Source organism: Gymnoscopelus braueri (assembly GCF_963280865.1).
Source record: "Gymnoscopelus braueri genome assembly, chromosome: 18".
Classification (NCBI taxonomy): Eukaryota; Metazoa; Chordata; class Actinopteri; order Myctophiformes; family Myctophidae; genus Gymnoscopelus; species Gymnoscopelus braueri.
This window is the reverse complement of record NC_137618.1, coordinates 50067006-50086008: the sequence shown is the minus strand read 5'-3', so window position 1 is coordinate 50086008 and position 19003 is coordinate 50067006. Positions and strand designations below refer to the sequence as shown.

The 19003-nt window shown below is 42.9% G+C and overlaps 1 protein-coding gene across 5 annotated transcripts in view; it reads left to right on the top strand.

Annotated features, from left to right (window-relative positions):
• LOC308073782 (glutaminase kidney isoform, mitochondrial-like) overlaps positions 1-19003 on the top strand; it is a 65983-nt gene that overhangs the window by 21321 nt on the left and 25659 nt on the right. For all 5 annotated transcript variants that reach the window (XR_013932042.1, XR_013932043.1, XR_013932044.1 and 2 more), the window contains exons 7-10: positions 1249-1307; positions 13045-13077; positions 13474-13532; positions 14238-14304. Coding sequence is in view for 2 of the 5 variants with exons in the window: in XM_080412924.1 (XP_080269050.1) it covers positions 1249-1307; positions 13045-13077; positions 13474-13532; positions 14238-14304 (218 nt within the window). In the remaining 3 variants the exon portion in view is untranslated. The remainder of the gene's footprint in view (positions 1-1248; positions 1308-13044; positions 13078-13473; positions 13533-14237; positions 14305-19003) is intronic.

Genomic DNA, 19003 nt, shown 5'->3' with positions numbered 1-19003 from the left:
TACATTTGATTTAAAGTATTTACTCTATGAATACTGTGGTACATTTGATTTAAAGTATTTACTCTATGAATACTGTGGTACATTTGATTTAAAGTATTTACTCTATGGAGACAGTGGAACATCTTAAAGACGGGGTGCCGTGATTTTCAGTGATTCCCCCCCCCCTAAAACATAATCATCAGGTATTATGGTTATACTGGGAGGAAGATTTTTTTCAAAAAAGTGTACAGAAATTGTTAAAATTATGTTTTTATGTGGACACGCCTCCAGTTCATTAAGTATACCTGGTTCTCACCTTAGCACCTCCTCCACCACCTTAGCACCGCCCACCTGTCCTAGTCCCTCCTCCCACTCATGCCCACACCTGTTGTGTTATGATAATGAGGGGGAGGGTATGTTTTTACTATGTCACTAAAGCGCTGTTTTTCTATTTGCACGTTTGACCCTCAAGGTTTCAGCCTCCAGGTAGAAACTCAAAATAGTCAGAGAAGACATAACACACCATAAAAACACCACCAGGGGGCTTAATGAAGTTCTATCAACCTCATAGACACATGAAAAACAGAAAAAGTGCAAAACCATGGCACCACCTCTTTAACACATTGAGTGCCAAAAACGGTCCGGACCGTTTTTGAGAAGCCATGCGTTGTGTGCCAAAAACGGTTATGACCGTTTTTGAGATTTTTTTTTTTCTTTTCTTCCCAGCACCAGGAGATATCATTTTTCGAAGATTTAGACTCCAATCCACTTCCTGGTTAACTTATGACTTCAAAAGCCTGTATCTCGGCTCTTGTGTACTTTTTTTCTAAAATATGTATTTTTGACTATTTTCGACTATTTTCAACTGGCTGCAACTATGGAACGGATTACCTAATGTTTTTAATTTTTTCCCCCCGATTGTACGAGACCTCTATGTGTGTAATGAGGGGATCACCTTGAGGACGGTGATCACTGAAAATATTTTGTGACTTCAAAAATGGTTAAAAATCCAGGCACCGACTGTACCCTGTTTTAAAAAGACCCTGGCACTCAATGTGTTAATGATCTGTAAAGGACTTAATGATCTGTAAAGGACATCAGTGTAAAGGACATCTTAATGATCTGTAAAGGACATCAGTGTTTTTTGTAAACTGCTTAACTCTATAATTTTCTATACACTATATATAATATTAACTCTATAATGTACATGTTCTATATACTCTATACAGTTGATCCTTTTAACATTGTTTTTCGTCCGCTGTTTTCCAGATAAGCCCCATAACCCCATGGTGAATGCTGGTGCTATTGTTTGCACTTCCCTGATAAAGGTAACCTAATATAGACTGAGTGTCATTCTGTTTATATCTACACTTTATCTCTGTATAAATATTAGTAACTAGATAAGTCTTCAGCATGGCTCAATGTTTATTCTAGTTTTGTTTGAACATGAGAAAACCATCTCCGTCTCTCTGGGTAAAACCTTCATATTTTGCACGTCAACATTATCCTTGTTGGTATTCAAATGTCCAACATTTATCATGTATTATTGTTGGGAAGTATGTCCATGGCAATCCTCTTAACTCTTACCCTGCCAGAGTTTTTTCAAAAAGTCTGTAGCCTCTGCCAGGGTTTTGACCGATTTTGGTACCTTTTCGCATAGCCACAGAATATTTTTCTCCAGTATGATTGATCCCAGATAATTTCTAATCACAGATGAGATTCAGGTGTGGTTTCACAAATGTCAACGAGGTCAATTTGACCTTGTTGTCATGTGTTGTTTGATGTTTGAAAATAGCTCAAAACCAGTAGTTTCAAACCAAAAAACATTGTGAATTGTTTGTCCGTTTCAATTTTAACATTGAAGTGGATGGAGCAGCAAATCTTTGGGAATTGTTATCTCCTTATTCGTTTGGAATATCGAAAAGGTGTCAATCTTAAATAATTAGAGAATCTTTTTAGATTTTTTTTTTTTTTTTTCAAAGACGTTTTTAAACGTCTTTGGCAGGCAATAGCTGAAGGCCCAAAGACGTTTATAAACGTCTTTGGCAGTTATAGAGTTAACACATTGACTGCCAGAATTATTTCATAATTTTTTAGCCAGTGCCAGAGTTTTTCATTGGAAAAAAAAAAGTACTCAGGAGCCGAAATACAGCATTTTTAAGTTAACAAGGAAGTGGATAGGAGTCTAGATCTTCAACTAATCATATCTCCTTGGTCTTTGGGTGAAATTGGGAAAAAAAAAACATTTTTCACTTCACGTAGACCTACGCGATTGGCACGTGGCGGCTTTAAAGCGGTTCGCGTAGATCTACGTGATTGGCAGTCAATGTGTTAAACCTCACTAGAGGAAGTATGTCCATGGCAATCCTCTTAAACCTCACTAGAGGAAGTATGTCCATGGCAATCCTCTTAAACCAAACTAGAGGAAGTATGTCCATGGCAATCCTCTTAAACCTCACTAGAGGAAGTATGTCCATGGCAATCCTCTTAAACCTCACTAGAGGAAGTATGTCCATGGCAATCCTCTTAAACCAAACTAGAGGAAGTGTGTCCATGGCAATCCTCTTAAACCAAACTAGAGGAAGTATGTCCATGGCAATCCTTTTAAACCAAACTAGAGGAAGTATGTCCATGGCAATCCTCTTAAACCAAACTAGAGGAAGTATGTCCATGGCAATCCTCTTAAACCAAATTAGAGGAAGTATGTCCATGTCCATGGCAATCCTTTTAAACCAAACTAGAGGAAGTATGTCCATGGCAATCCTCTTAAACCAAATTAGAGGAAGTATGTCCATGGCAATCCTTTTAAACCAAACTAGAGGAATCACAAAAGCCAATTTTGAGTCTTTTCTGCAGGTCATTCCACGACCAGGGCCCAAAATACGCAAGGCTTGTTTCTCCAGCCTCAGATGGGGTACAACATCGTGCAGCCAAGCATTTGATCTGAGATTGAGAGTTAGTAATAAACCTCAGTGCAGCATGAAACAGGGGATCAAGATTGGTCAATGTTGAGGAACTGGCAAAGAGATAAATGCTGTAGTCGAGCTGCGGGACAGGAAAAGGCCTGTTACCATCTTTTTACTAAAGGCAGGGGAAAAACAGGCCTTGATTCTGTAAAAGAAGCTCAACGTGAATTTAAGCTTATTTTCCAAAGAATCGATGTGTTCAAAATGTAACTTGGTGTCCAACCAAATCTCTCAACCCATTCAATGGATAATTCATCCGGAGTGGTGATGTTTGAGGGGACAGTGACTACACTATGTGGGCAAATAGCATAGCCTTAGTTTTTTGGCCGTTTAATAGCAGTTTGCTATTTAACAATTCGTGCTGCAGAGAGACAAAATCTGAGGCCAAATCTTACACTGCCACATGAAGTGATGGGGCACAAGAACACTGACATTGTTACTTCATAACACCTTAGATTTATGTCCTATTACGGTACGGAGATATGTAAATCTTATCCTGAGATACAGTATGTCACGAGGAAAACTTGAGAGAATATCTGTTTCCATTATAGGAGAGGTTGAAAATAACTTTATACTTGACGTTTAAGCACTTGAACGCCAGCATACCTATTCTGGGTCGAACGCTAGTTTGTAGATCTGCTATTTTTGGCAAACAGATTTTATGTAGATAGAAAAAGAACGCACCAATACTATAGAGGGTCTAAGTGGTTAAACTGAAGAGATATTGATAAATTCCAAATATGTAAGTATTCTGCGGCACCCTGGACTTGTGTCCAGGAGTGGTGAAACATGAACTTGTTTCCACACATCCGGTTAATGAAAGATTAAAAATGTGATGGGTTGGGCAATAACTAAAAGCTGAAACTTTTAAAAAGAAAGGATCAAGGCCATCTGGACCTTTTTTTAGGGTTCAGTGTGGACAGGGCAAGCTTATCATCCGATACGTATGTGTATGTGTATGTGTATGTGTCAACCTGCTCCTTATAAAGTTCTGTCTGTGTGTGTTCTATCAATCTGTTCCTTAAGGTTCCACTGAATGACAACTTTGCAGCCTTCATTTTATTTTTATTTTCTTGGAGTCCTCGTGGGTTGTGATTGGCTGGGTGGGTGTGGGCGGGGTCTTACTGTATGTGATTTGCATATTTTCCAGACATAGGAAATGAGGGAAATAATGACCTGCGTCAACGGTCAATGTTGGTAATTCTTTCTTCTTTTTCCATAAATCTATCTATCTATCTATCTATAACTCCGCCTCCACCTCCACCTCCACCTCCATCTCTTCTCTTCTCTTCTCACATAATTTAATGTGATTTGGGATGTTTAACATCATTTAATGTCATTTAATGATGTTTAACATCATTTAATGTGTGTCACTGTCTGATCTAATCATGTTTTCGCTGTTCTGCACAGTAGAGATTTTTAACCATTCTGGGCTTGTCATTATCTTACAGAATATAGAGAAACTATCAGATGTACAAGCTCAAGCTCACACCGTGTCGCAGTGTGACGTGTTGTGAGCTTGTAGATCTGGTATGTATATTAAAGCAATAGCCTACTGTACATGAAATGGACTGACTCCAGATAACCCTCCTAAACATTATGGTAACATAAGGACACATTGTAGCATACTGCTAACATAATGTAGCATTATTATGTAGCATTATGCTAGCATTGTAGCATCCTGGCTGTTCAGTGAACACAGTATCATGATTGATTGATTTTTCTTTATTAAAGTTAGGGTTGCCACCCGTCCCGTAAAATACGGAATCGTCCCGTAATTGGAAATTAAAAGACGCGTTCCGTATTGAACTGATAAGGGACGCACTTTGTCCCGTATTTTAAGGTCGGGGAATAAATATGAATGACAGGGCGATTTATGTGCAGTCCTGTCTCTGCTGTGTGACTGAGAGAGTGAGAGCTCAGATGAGCGGCCGTCATTCAGTGTTGCCAAGTATAGTGATAGAAATGAGCCGGCCGACCTACAAAAACAAGCCAAAAACAAGCCAAATGTTGTCCAAAAGTTGCGGGAAATAATCAGACTTGGCAACGCTGGCTGTGATCCCATTGTCTGGGAGTGTCCTCAGCAGCTCATTGGCTCATTACTACCAATGAGAGTTAGCGCTGTGCAGATCCTCTGTGCCCTGCGCTGCCTGTCATGGTTGCCTAGTTACCTCTGCTCAGTCAGTCACTGCTCGCGCAGCGGCACCACGGCGTTTCAAAATGTCACTCAAAAGAGAAACCGCTTCCAAAAGTACAGACGTGAGTGGGAAGAGGCAAACCCTTGGCTTGACAGCGTCAGTGGAGATGTTTACAAAGCAAACTGTAAAGTATGATTGTCAGCGTATGTAATCTGTGACGCATGGTGGATGTTACGGTCTCCACACAGTACTACAATAAACCAATGGCTCGAAGTGGAGACCCCAACATAAATTGGACACCAAACAGTTTGCAAAGATTTAAATCATTTTATTTACTTCCCACAATGGAGATAATGAACAAACAATAATGAGGAATACTTTACCAAATGAATGAATGAACCAAAAGGAGGCCTCGAGATGCCGGCAAACTAAATAGAATGGCCACCCCCAGGCCACCCCCTATAGGGACGCCGAAGCTGCTCCCCCCTCCCTACCTAACAAAATAGCACTACTAAACTAAAAACTAAACGAAAACAGGGAACTGCCGGCCATCTCCAGGCCAAACTAAAGTTAACAAAATAACTTAAAGAAAAGGCTTTTAGCCAGGACAACAAGGTGTGGGAACTGAGGTGTTGCTGGGTCTGTGTCTCCAGAAGGACTGAAGCTGGCTGTCTTTATAGTGCCTTGATTGGGGCGGCAGCAATCACTGATCAGCTGCAGGTGTGCCAGCCTGAGTGAGAGGAGAGACAGTGGGGTTTAGTGAATGGTTGAGTCAATGATTGAGTGAATGATGCATGTCATGGCCACACGCAACACCCCCACCCTATGATGGCGAATACCGGGAGTGCAACGGAAGGTCATTCAGCAATCGGAAAAACACTGTGACAATGTGTCGGCCAGGACATTATCCTTGCCACGGATATGCCTAACCTCCATCCTGACATCAGACAGCATGCCTCAGGAGAACGTACATTCCAAAAATATAAGAACCCAAAGGACCCAAGCACAAGTGTCACAGTTCTTCATGACTGAAACATCTCCTGAGATCGAGTCGGTATGGGATATTACATCTTATTTATCTGGTTGTGTTTTTTAACAAGATGTCAGTCAGTATTTCTATTTACCTGCCCTAGTGGCAGCCTACATATTGGCTGCATCAGGAAAACGGAATTCTTCATAAATCCTTCATGGATTAACAGTTAATAAATACATAAATAATATAATTCATATATAATAATTCAATTCATATATAATAATTCAATCTAATTAATATAAATTTCATAGATTTTTTTATTTAGATTTCATAGATTTCTATGCATTTCAGGATGTTTGGGGGGCTGGCTAACCTAACCCTAAAACCGAAATAAAGTAAAAAAATAAACACTAAAATCCGCCCAAAACCCGAAAATTTTCGCGCGTGCGCGTCGACGCATGCACGCGCGCTGCGCGCACGTGTCCCTTATTTCCATTTCTGAAAGGTGGCAACCCTAGATTGGCAGTGATGGAAAAAGTACTCAAATATTTTACTTCAGTAAAAGTATCAATACTGCAATACTCTGTTACAAGTAAAAGTCCGGGTAATCAAAATTTACTTTAGTAAAAGTACAAAAGTATTGGCATCAAAATATAGTTAATGTACCAAAAGTAAAAGTGCTCATTATTGCAGAAGGTCCCATCAAATGTATAAAATGTATTAAACTGTGACTGGACGACCATGGAGTCCAAGTCTCTATTGTTGTCTCCGCCGTGTGTGTGTGTGTGTGTGTGTGTGTGTGTGTGTGTGTGTGTGTGTGTGTGTGTGTGTGTGTGTGTGTGTGTGTGTGTGTGTGTGTGTGTGTGTGTGTGTGTGTGTGTGTGTGTGTGTGTGTGTGTGTGTGTGTGTGTGTGTGTGAGTGAGAGATATACAGCCCACTTCACATTTTGGCCTATAACTCTTGAACCGTAGGTCGTACAATCAACATCTTTTCCCCCCTGGATTCCTTGAGTCATGACACACCTTATAGACCCTGTTTGTGCCAGATTACATTTCCTGCCATTCTTCAAAACACACTTTTTGCTACTACTCCTACAGATTTTGCCCAAAACTCACACAAATCGGTTCACATTATCTCTGGGGTCATGTGATCAAGATATACAAGTTAGAATTTAATAATGGTCTAACTTCACAGCAAAATTTCCATGGTAACTAAGGTAGGATTGCTTCAATTTTCTTTCGTGAAACCAAGTCATGGATAAACTTATCCAGGGTGAACTGGCTAAACTAATCTGGCAAGATAATTCAGCTTTCATGAAACCAATTCATGGCTAATCCTGGATAAATTAAGCCAGGATTGCTGTTAAATCCAGGCTTAACCCCTAATTCTGCTTTCGTGAAATAGGCCCCTGCCCTAGTTGCTTATTTTGGGCTTAATTCTATAGACCTGGAGCCTATTACACGAAAGGTGAATTAAATAAGCCTGGGCTTAGGTCAAATCCTAGTTTGACAAAGTCGGGTCCGTACAGCCTGGTTTATTCCGTTCCATGAACGCCAAGCCAGGCTGAAAAGGAGCGACTTTGTCAAGCTAGACCTTGTCAAGCCAGGCTGTGTCGAGCCAGGATGGTAAAGCCAGGCTTCACGTATTCCTATAAAAGACCATGAAAGTCGAGCAGAATCCTTGAACTTGACCAATCATGGAGCCCAAAACCAGAGCGACGTTCTTCTCTGTGGCTGAACAGCAGCACTGCAGCAGCTCATGGAGTCATACAAGGAAGTAAAATGTATAATAAGCAAGAAAGGAAACACGGCCGCAATAAATAGATCCAGGGAGAAAGCGTGGCAAAGTATTGCCCACAAAATAAATGCACAAGTCGTCCAAAAATATATACAATTTATATATATAGTCCATACATATATAATTCTGTTAATAATAATAATAATAATAATAATAATAGATTTTATTTGTAACGCACTTTTCATTTACAGGAAATCTCAAAGTGCTACAGAAGGCAATTGCATAAAAACAGAAACATCACACCAGTAAAAGAAAACAATAACTAGGAAACTAGAAGAAAACAAGAATTAAAAACATTAAAAACATGGGGGCATAAAACCAGCTATAAAAATGCTTTGCTAAAAAGGTAGGTCTTTAGTCCTCTCTTAAAACAATCAACTGACTGTGGAGCTCTCAGGTGGACAGGGAGGGCGTTCCACAGTTCGGGGGCGGCCGAGCAGAAAGCCCGGTCGCCCATGGTACGAAGCTTTGCCTTGTGGGTTTTGAGGAGGTATGTGTTTGAAGAGCGGGTGTTGCGGGTTGAGGGTTGTAGGGGGACTAATTCCTTGAGGTAGGAAGGAGCGTTGCCGTGGATGCACTGATGTGTCAGAAGGGATACCTTGTAGTGGATTCTGAAGCAGACGGGAAGCCAGTGGAGTGAACGGAGGATGGGTGTGATGTGTTCATGTTTACGCACTCTCATCAGGATCCTAGCCGCGCTGTTTTGAATATACTGGAGCCTTTGAAGGCTCTTGCTAGGGATCCCGATGAGAAGTGCGTTACAGTAGTCCAGCCTGGAGGAGACGAAGGCGTGGACAAGTTTCTCTGAATCTGCTGGTGTGAGTGTGGGGCGGAGTTTTGAAATGTTACGGAGGTGAAAGAATGAAGTTTTGCAAATGTGTTTGATGTGGGATTCAAAGTTCAGATGGGGATCCATTTTTACTCCCAGGTTAGTGACCACTGGTGAGAGGGGAAGGTCCTGCCCGGAGAAGCTGATGCTGGTTATGGGTGATGTTTTTATTTGGTGTGGGGTGCCTATGAGGATTATTTCGGTTTTTGAACTGTTTAACTGCAGAAAGTTGTTTTTCATCCACGCCTTTATCTCCTCCAGGCAGGTGGTGAGGGTGGATAAGGGTGGTGGTGGAGGTGAAGATGATGATGATGGCGGAGTGGCAGAGTGGTTGGTTTTTATATACAGTTGCGTGTCATCAGCATAGCAATGGAAAGATATTCCATGCTTGCTGATGACACGCCCAAGGGGTAGCAGATACAGGGTGAACAGGGTGGGGCCGAGGACAGATCCCTGGGGGACACCGCAGGTGACAGGCTGGGTGCGGGATTTCGAACCTCCCAGGGAGACGTATTCTGTCCTGTCGGAGAGGTAAGATTTGAACCAGTCTAGTGCTGTGTTGCTGAGTCCGATTGTGGAGTGGAGGTGGTTGATGAGGATGGTGTGGTCGACAGTGTCAAAGGCCGCTGTAAGGTCCAGGAGGATGAGCAGGGAGGGGGAGCCGTTATCAGCTGCAATGAGGAGGTCATTTGTGACCCTGACCAGGGCGGTTTCGGTGCTGTGGGCGGAACGAAAACCGGATTGAAATTTTTCCCAGAGGTTGTTGAGGTTGAGGTGGTTTTCTAGCTGTGCGGCCACTACTTTTTCCAGTATTTTGGAGAGGAATGGGAGATTTGAAATGGGCCTGTAGTTTGTGAGGGTATCTGGATCTAGGGAGGGTTTTTTGAGGAGCGGTGTGAGAATGGCAGTTTTTAGAGTAGAAGGAATGTGGCCGGTCCGGAGAGAAAGGTTGATGATTTTAGTGATGAGTGGACTTATTGCACAGATGTTGGATTTGACTAAGGTGGTGGGAAGGGGGTCCAAGGCACAGGTAGAGGGCTTCATCCTCCTAACTATATCCTCGACCTCTTGCTGTGTGGTGTTGATGAAGCAAGAGAGCGGGTGGGAAATCCCAGACTGTGGGATGGCAGTTGGGACAGGTGGAGTGACAGGGCCGGAAAGGAGAGAGCGGATGTTGTCTACCTTAGTTTTGAAGAAATTAAGGTAGGTGTTACACTGTTCCTCTGTAGTATCACTGTGCTTGGGGGTTTGTGGTTTCAGGAAGTGGTTGATGGTGGTGAAAAGTGTCTTTGAGTTGCCAGGGCTATTGTTGATGATGTTGGAGTAGAATTTTGACTGTGCCTCCCTGAGGGACCTTGAATATGCCTTCTGGTGCTCTCTGTATGCCAATCTATGGACAGTTAGTCCAGTGGCCTTGAGTCGCCGCTCGAGGACACGCCCGACTGCCTTCATTTTCCTCAGCTCGCAGGTAAACCAGGGGGCTGAGCGGGAGAAAATGACTGATCTTGTTTTGACAGGGGCGTGCAGGTCGAGGAGGTTTTGCAGGTTGATGTTGTAGAAAACTACCGCTTCGCTGGCTGATAGGAGAGTTGCAGAAGAGAGATGCTCGAGGTCAGAGGTCAAAGTGTCTTGGTTAATATTTTTGAAATTTCTGAAGGTGATTTGGCGTTTGGGCTTGGCATGGGCGGGGGGGAAGGGCAGCTCCATGGAGATGACCATGTGGTCAGACACACCCAGAGTGTAAACTGTCAAATTACTGATGGGGGCGGAGACAGTGATGACCAGGTCGAGCGTATGTCCCTTATTGTGTGTGGGGGTGTTGACATGTTGAGTGAGGTTGAGACAGTCCAGTAATTGTAGGAAGTCAGATGCAAAGTGGCAGGATGGGTTGTCTACGTGAATATTTATGTCGCCCATTATTATGATGTTGGCAGTTGTTGTGCAGAGAGTGGTGAGAAGGTCGTGGATTTCTGAGATAAATTTAGAGTTTTGTTTGGGTGGCCGGTAAATGAGGAGCAGAGTCATGGCAAAGGGGGGTTTACATTTAAATGCGCAGCATTCAAATGAGGACTGTAATGGCAAGGGGACTGGGGACAGTTCCAGATGGTTTTTGTGGATGATGGCTAGGCCACCACCACGGCCAGTGCTGCGGGCCTTTTCCTGGTAATTATAACCCGGTGGACAAGCACTGTTTAAATTTGTGAACTCCCCTGGTTTGTGCCAGGTTTCTGTGAGGCACATATAGTCAAGACCCTTGTCAAGAATGTGATTGTGTATTAGGGCTCCTTTGTCTGTGAGGGATTGTACATTTAGAAGTTCTATTTTGAGAGTTGGTGAGGGAATAAATCTCTGGAGAGGCCGGAGTAGGCTGAAATCCACTCCACGTATTTTCTGCAGCCTGGAGAGTGGAGACCTCACGGTGTCATTGCAATCCACTCCAGGATTTCCGCGCAGCTTGTAGTGACGTAGCAGTCCAGCGGTGTTTCTAGTGCTTCTACAAGGTCCCATGTCAGCAGCGCTCTGATGACGTAATTGGGGTGCGACGGAACGTACGGTGGAGCAGATGGTTGGAATAGCATGACCGGACTGGGAGTAAACAAACTGTCGGCGGGAGGATCTGTGTGTGTATCGGGGTCGGCGAAAAAGTCCAAGTTGTTTAATAACTGAAATGCATGCTGGAATGGCGCTGATGTTGCATTCCAGCAGTTTGGTGATGGAATACTTCAGCATGATGCCGGTCGGAGAGACAAGTTTGTCTGGAATTAGCCGTTAGCCAGCAGGTAATCCAAAGTGCCGGTGGAGCCAGGTGACGGGGACGAAGCGCTGAGACAGTCGGGTTGACTGCAGCACCAGTCGCCCGCTGTTAGGCTTAAACATGAGGAGTTTAAGTTCGTTCGTTCGTTCGTGTAGGGCTACACAGGCAATTGGGACATCAGCCAAGAAGTGGTATCATCATCCAGTTCAATGAGGCCGCTGACTCCATGTGGTGATTTGAAGATTGGGCATTCATCGATAATATGTTCAACAGTCTGTGGTTTTCCGCATTCACAGAGATCAGTGACAGACACTCCAATCATATGCAGGTAGTCTTGGGGTCAAGACTGGTACCTGCACGTGGTGGCCCTGCTACGGATTCTGACGACCCTGACGATCCCGATCTGAAGATCCCGAAGAATCCAACAAAACCAGTCATACTAGTACTACACAGAATTTACACCAGCAGCTCTCCGTTCCCAACAGTTCAGTACCCACTAGGCGTCACGCGTCTGTCAAGACGAGCCTTATGGCTAAAACCGAAGTGCGTTTACTGCAGCTGAACGTCGAGGGCCTGACACGGCCAAAGCGTGATCTCATCCAGCACATTGCCAACCAACATCAGGCGAACATACTGCTGCTACAAGAGACCCACTGTGTCACCGAAGATAAGGAGTTTAAGTGAATATCGCCTACTAATCTACAATGCTATTATATGCGCCATGCATGCAATGTTGAGATTACATGGAATCCATCTATGTATATATCTGCAGTGCCGTCCATGGGAGTAACGGGGGTCCCCGGGGGGTTGCTGTTACCCGCGGCGTTAAGGGTGGGGTCCCCGTTGCGGTAACGATGCCCCCCCCCCACGTGCGCGTATTTTTTTGCCACGTTGTAACACACACACACACACACACACACACACACACACACACACACACACACACACACACACACACACACACACACACACAAAGACATACACGCACACACACACACACACAAATAAATACACACACCAATACACATTTACTCACGCACGCACGCAGGCATACACACATGCACGCACTGCACACACACACGTGCGCGCACGCACACGCACACACACACACACAAGCCATCATTTCACACTGCCTTTGTGTTCACTGCTCTTAATAAACTGCTCTGAAATAGACACTTCATAGAATTGAAAAGTTGTTCATTTATTAGACTTTTCTCTTGGAGGAGATGACATTATCCTTAAATGTTCTGCGCTCTAAAACAACAGCTTTTCATGTGTAGAGGAATGTGAATAGTTTGATTTGAATTATACATCTACTAAATGTTTAACAGTAAAATATAATATTGTAGCTTCAATAGAACATCTTTTAACTTCCTTCTCCATAACCTCAGAAGACAAACGAATCATCTCTCCTTGTTTAGTCCTGATCTATCTTGTCAGATTGAATAATTGTGTATTTCTAACATGTCATGTAGAGATATTGATATCAATCATATTAATTATATAAATGTCAATCATATAAATGAATTAAAGATGTTTTATGATCATATTTTACTAAAAGTACTGCCCCCAACTCTTCTTCTTCTTCTGTTTTTTCCTTTTTCAGCAAGGAGCGAGCAACGCTGAGAAATTTGATTATGTAAGTAATTAATCATTTAATTTAACCATTTAATAACTTGAATAAGTATACACTAATTAATCATTTCATTTAACCATTTAATAACTTGAATAAGTATACTCTAATTAATCATTTAATTTAATTGTTACTAGGTGGTTACTAGGTGGTTACTAGGTTGTTACTAGGTGGTTACTAGATGGTTACTAGGTGGTTACTAGGTGGTTACTGGGTGGTTACTAGATGGTTATTAGATGGTTACTAGGTGGTTACTAGGTGGTTACGAGATGGTTAGTAGGTGGTTACTAGGTGGTTACTAGGTGGTTACTAGATGGTTACTAGGTGGTTAATAGGTGGTTAATAGGTGGTTACTAGGTGGTTACTAGGTGGTTACTAGGTTGTCTCCATGTCTTCATGCAGGTCATGGACTTCCTGAACAAGATGGCAGGAAATGAGTATGTGGGCTTCAGCAATGCTACGTAAGTTCCTGTCTGTCTCTGTGTCTGTGTGTCTGTGTGTCTGTCTGTCTGTCTGTTTGTCTGTCTATTATAATAATAGACTTTATTTGTTATGAATGTGTTATTAAGTATGATCCTGGATATTGTGTATGTGTTCTCTAGTGTGTGATATATGTGTTGTTGTGTATTGTTGTCTATTGTACTTGTGTATAGTGTGTGATATATGTGTTGTTGTGTATTGTACTTGTGTGTAGTGTGTGATATATGTGTTGTGTTGTTCATGTTCTACAGCTCAGTTTTAACACCAAGGGCTAGAGCTCACAGACCTAAAGCTCACAGACCTAGAGCTCACAGACATCAGGAGCTCACAGAACACATACAATAGAATAGGAGGCTACAGCCTAAATACCAAAACACAGTTTGAAATCTGCCATTATAACCAACATAATAAAGACATGCATTTTAATATCCACAATCCCTCAGAACTCTGCTCAGCTGTTTCCAATGCTCATTTGTTAATTGCATGGTCTTCTTTCTCTCAAGTTCAGTTTCTATGGCTTATTGTTCAGTCTATTATGTTTCTATGGCTTATTGTTCAGTCTATTATGTTTCTATGACTTGCATATTGCATATTGTGTTTTGCATATTGCATTCCTTGGCCCCCGTATCGCTGATAGCAGCTATATTTATTTGTATTATAATAATAATAATTATTATTTCTCTTAGATTCCAGTCAGAGCGGGAGTCAGGGGACAGAAACTTTGCCATTGGATATTACCTGAAGGAGAAGAAGGTAGGACATGATTCTGTATCTGTCTGTCTTATTCCTCCTCCTCTGTCTGAAAGTCAACACAGTTGATGTTCAGTCCAGTTCAGACCAGACCAGTGATCTCTTTTCATTAACACATCCACTGCCAGGTATTATTTAATTTATTAATTTGCTGCTGCCAGCGTTTTTTACCTTTTTATATCGACGATCTTTGGAGAGCCGCGGGAGCCACGATGTGTACACAAATGTAAACAAAGGTTGTCTGGGCGGAGGGGGAGGGTCTCATCTATCCACAGGAACAAAACATTTTTACCGCGACCGGCCATTTTGTTGCTATCGCCCGTTGAATAAGAAGAAATCCGAGCTAGATGTGTTTTTCTACAAATCATAACATAGGAGTGGACGGAAGTGACCTTTTTTGGGATGACGTCACATCTAACCATTCCTTCTCTCAGAGTCAAGGGATCATTCCTAAGTTGTGTTAGAGCGCCCTCTTGTGGAATTTCTGTCTATGATAGGGAATGTGTTAAGCTCATTAATCATTAAGCTTCAGTTCAGAAGTCTAGGTAGAAGAATCTGACATCTCTCTATGGGTCTGGTCTTTAAGATCCTCAGAGGATCAATGGGTCTGGTCTTTAAGATACTCAGAGGATCAATGGGTCTGGTCTTTAAGATACTCAGAGGATCAGTGGGTCTGGTCTTTAAGATACTAGAGGATCAATGGGTCTCGTCTTTAAGATACTCAGAGGATCAGTGGATCTGGTCTTTAAGATACTAGAGGATCAATGGGGTCTGGTCTTTAAGATACTAGAGGATCAGTGGGTCTGTCTGGTCTTTAAGATACTCAGAGAATCAATGGATCTGGTCTTTAAGATACTAGAGGATCAATGGGTCTGGTCTTTAAGATACTAGAGGATCAATGGATCTGGTCTTTAAGATACTAGAGGATCAATGGATCTGGTCTTTAAGATACTAGAGGATCAGTGGATCTGGTCTTTAAGATACTAGAGGATCAATGTGTCTGGTCTTTAAGATACTAGAGGATCAGTGGATCTGGTCTTTAAGATACTAGAGGATCAATGTGTCTGGTCTTTAAGATACTAGAGGAACAATGTGTCTGGTCTTTAAGATACTAGAGGATCAATGGGTCTGGTCTTTAAGATACTAGAGGATCAATGGGTCTGGTCTTTAAGATACTAGAGGATCAGTGGATCTGGTCTTTAAGATACTCAGAGGATCAATGGATCTGGTCTTTAAGATACTCAGAGGATCAGTGGGTCTGGTCTTTAACACATTGACTGCCATAGGGTTTTCTAGAACAGGCTTCCCCACTGCCAGACATCTTGACCATTCTGACTCATCTTTGAGGACACATAGATTATTTTGTGCTACGACTATGAACACATGGAATATCTCAAAACAAAGCTTAGAATCTCTTCTTTCATCTGAAAAATAAAGTGAGTTGATAGCATGTTCCGTTCTCTAGTTAGAGGTAGTTGAATACAGCTTGGTTTTCACCAAAAACAGACCTTTTTGTTTAGAATCAGAGATATTAGCACTTTAGTAAAGACACACACTTTAGAGGCATAAAAATGATTTCAAAAGTGTTTGACATTTATTTTGCGCCTTCATTGACATCAGTCATGTAAACAATACTTGTTTATAAAAAAAAAAAAAAAAAAAAAAAAAACTGCTTTCGATTGTACATTTATTGCTCTGTTTCCAAAGTGCAAGCTTATTTCAGCTCAATTCAAACAACATTTTTCACTTTTTTTTTTTCAAATAAAGAATAATAATTCCAAATTCAAACACATAGGTCATTGAGAGCTTCCTTTTCCAAACTTTTTGCAACATTCAAAATCTCAAGCTACAGTACATTCATAGCAACAAATAGCAGATCTACAAGCTTGCCTTTTTTCCTTTATGCCATTTATGACAATTTGTGAATAGTTCAACATCAAAACATTGGTGCAATTAGTGCAAAATAAATAAATAAAAAGTCTAGACAACAGTGTTGTGCATACTAGGCAGTGTGTAGAGGTAGGTTGAACAAAGAAGCAGCCGTTCCACTGTAAAGAACAAAGTGCAAGTCATTTCAAACTAAATGTAACTACATAAAATAATAATAATTCCAAGTTCAAAGTGCAACACATAGGTCATCGAGAGCTTCCTTTTCCAAACGTTTTGCCACACAGTCAAAATCTCAAGCTACAGTACACCATGCAGTACATACTACATTCATAGCAACAAATAGCAGATCTATAGCTTGCCTTTTTTTCTTTATGCCATTTATGACAATTTGTGAATCTCTAGGGAGTTCAACAACAAAAAAGTTCAATAAAAAAATTGGTGCAATTAGTGCAAAATAAATAAATAAAAAGTCTAAACAGTGTTGTGCATACGGCAGTGTGTAGAGGTAGGTTGAACAAAGTAGCAGCCGTTTCACTGTAAAGCACAAAGTGCAAGTCATTTCAAACTAAATGTAACTACATAAAATCAAAATAAATTATAATCATTCAAATCAATACATTGGTGCAATTAGTGCAAATAAACAAAAATAAAGTTCTTCAGCGTGCGTCTACCCTTTCCCTACCCTGAAACCAAATGGACCCGTAAACTAATACTCATCTACGTTGTGGTAACGCCATGCACAGTCTTGGTGCAAGGGCACAAGACAGGACTTGCACTCATACCTTGTCTCGCTCCGGTGGTTCTTTTTCTCCCCTTGCTTCTTCTTTATCTTTGGACACTTTGATCGGGCACAGACCCTGCAAACCCTTGCTTTGTACTTCTTAGTAGTACTTGGGAATTTGATGAGTTGGTGATCTTTACTTTTGCCTAACAGCCTGGACGGAGGGTCAACCAATGGTGGCCTTGGGTGGGGAGCATGGTTGGTTTGCCGGGGCGATCCCCAGGAGGCGGGGCCTCACTCCTACCCTCCTGAGGATCGGCGTCACCCTCTTCCTCTGCCCCTTCCTCAGGAGGCGGGGCCTCATTCCTACCCTCCTGAGGAAGGTCTTCACCCTCTTCCTCGGCCCCTTCCTCAGGAGGCGGGGCCTCATTCCTACCCTCCTGAGGAGGGGCCACTCCCCCACGGCGGCCGAGGGAGGTCCAGGACTTCACTACTTTCACGATGAAGGAGAAGAAGTCTTGAATGCCGCCTGGGTTTCTGGCCTTGTAGATTGTGAAGGCTTTGAACATCGATATCTGGAGCAGGTAAAAAAAGAACTTCTTCGTCCACTTCTTGGTTTTCCTGGTGCACATATAATAGCTGAGGTTTTGGTCCATCTTGTCGACCCCGTTCATGAATTTGTTGTATTCAGCAACACACACTGGCCTCATTTCGGTCACCCTCTTCCTCTTCCGTTTCTCATTCGAGGGCACGGGCCGCATCTCATCAGGGTGCAAGGTGGAGATCATGGTGACAATCTTTGTTTTCTTGGGTCGCCATGCCACTACCATCACGCCCTCGTGATGGAGTGACATGGACGACCCAAGTGGCAGCTTCGCATTGGTCACCTCGGCGATGGCTGGTGGCTGCCCTCGTTTCTTACGGAGAGTCCCGCAGACGTAGGTCGCCTTCTTCAGGAGCATAAGGGACGTCTTCACTGAATTGTACAGGTTGTCCATGTATAGCCTATATCCTAAACCTGCTAAATCACCTAGTAGGTTGGTTATTGTGTCAGGTAGGGTGGTCTTCACGCCATAGTACGGCTGCATGTTGTGGACGTAGCCGGTTGCAGACTCGCACAATATGTATGACTTGATTCCGTACCTGATCGGCTTTTGTGGGGCATAGACTTTGAAGGCCAGGCGTCCACGCCACAACAGCATGCCCTCATCAATACTGATGTCCTCGCTCGGCAGATACATTTTCTGGAAGTTGGCCAGCAAGGACTGCAGCACTGGGCGGATTCTCCAGAGGTTGTCTTTAGGGTCAAGGCGGGGCATGGTGTTGTCGATGAAGTGCAGGGCACTCAAGATGAGCTGGAACCTGTTCCGCGACATGATCTTGCCGAAGACGGGTGCCGACAGGTACTCGTCAGTGGACCAGTACATCTCGAGTTCCGGCTTTGGGTTGACTCCAGTGAGAAGAAAGAGCCCTAGAAAGATCTTGAGCTCCTCTACAGTGAGATCATGATCTTTCCAGGACTTTGCTCTGGCATACTGCAGTTCACTGGGCGGCTGCTGTTTGTGATAGATGTTCGTCTGGACGCAGATCTCCAGCAGGATCTCATCCGACACCAGCAGCTCGAAGAAGTCCACAGGGTCATCAGACTGCAGATCAGCAGCCGCATTCTGTGGACCCGGAGTCCCGGCTGAGAAGGGGATGTCCCGAGGACACCAGCCTGTGGCATGCCACACAGGGGGAGGACCCTTGCCCTTTCGAGGCCTGCCACCACTGGGAGGACCCTTGCCCTTTCGAGGCCTGCCACCACCTGTGAATTATAGAAATAGATAATTACCATAAAATACATTTGTTTTGACACACACACACACACACACACACACACACACACACACACACACACACACACACACACACACACACACACACACACACACCCACCTCGACTAGGACCAGCAGATTCTCCTACACTCATGTCGCCCTCGATCTCATCCCCAGCTGGCCCTGCAATAACACATCAATTCAGGCATTTAGCAAAGCATTTATCATCATCATATAGATCACATATATATACAGAATAAATACATATGAGAG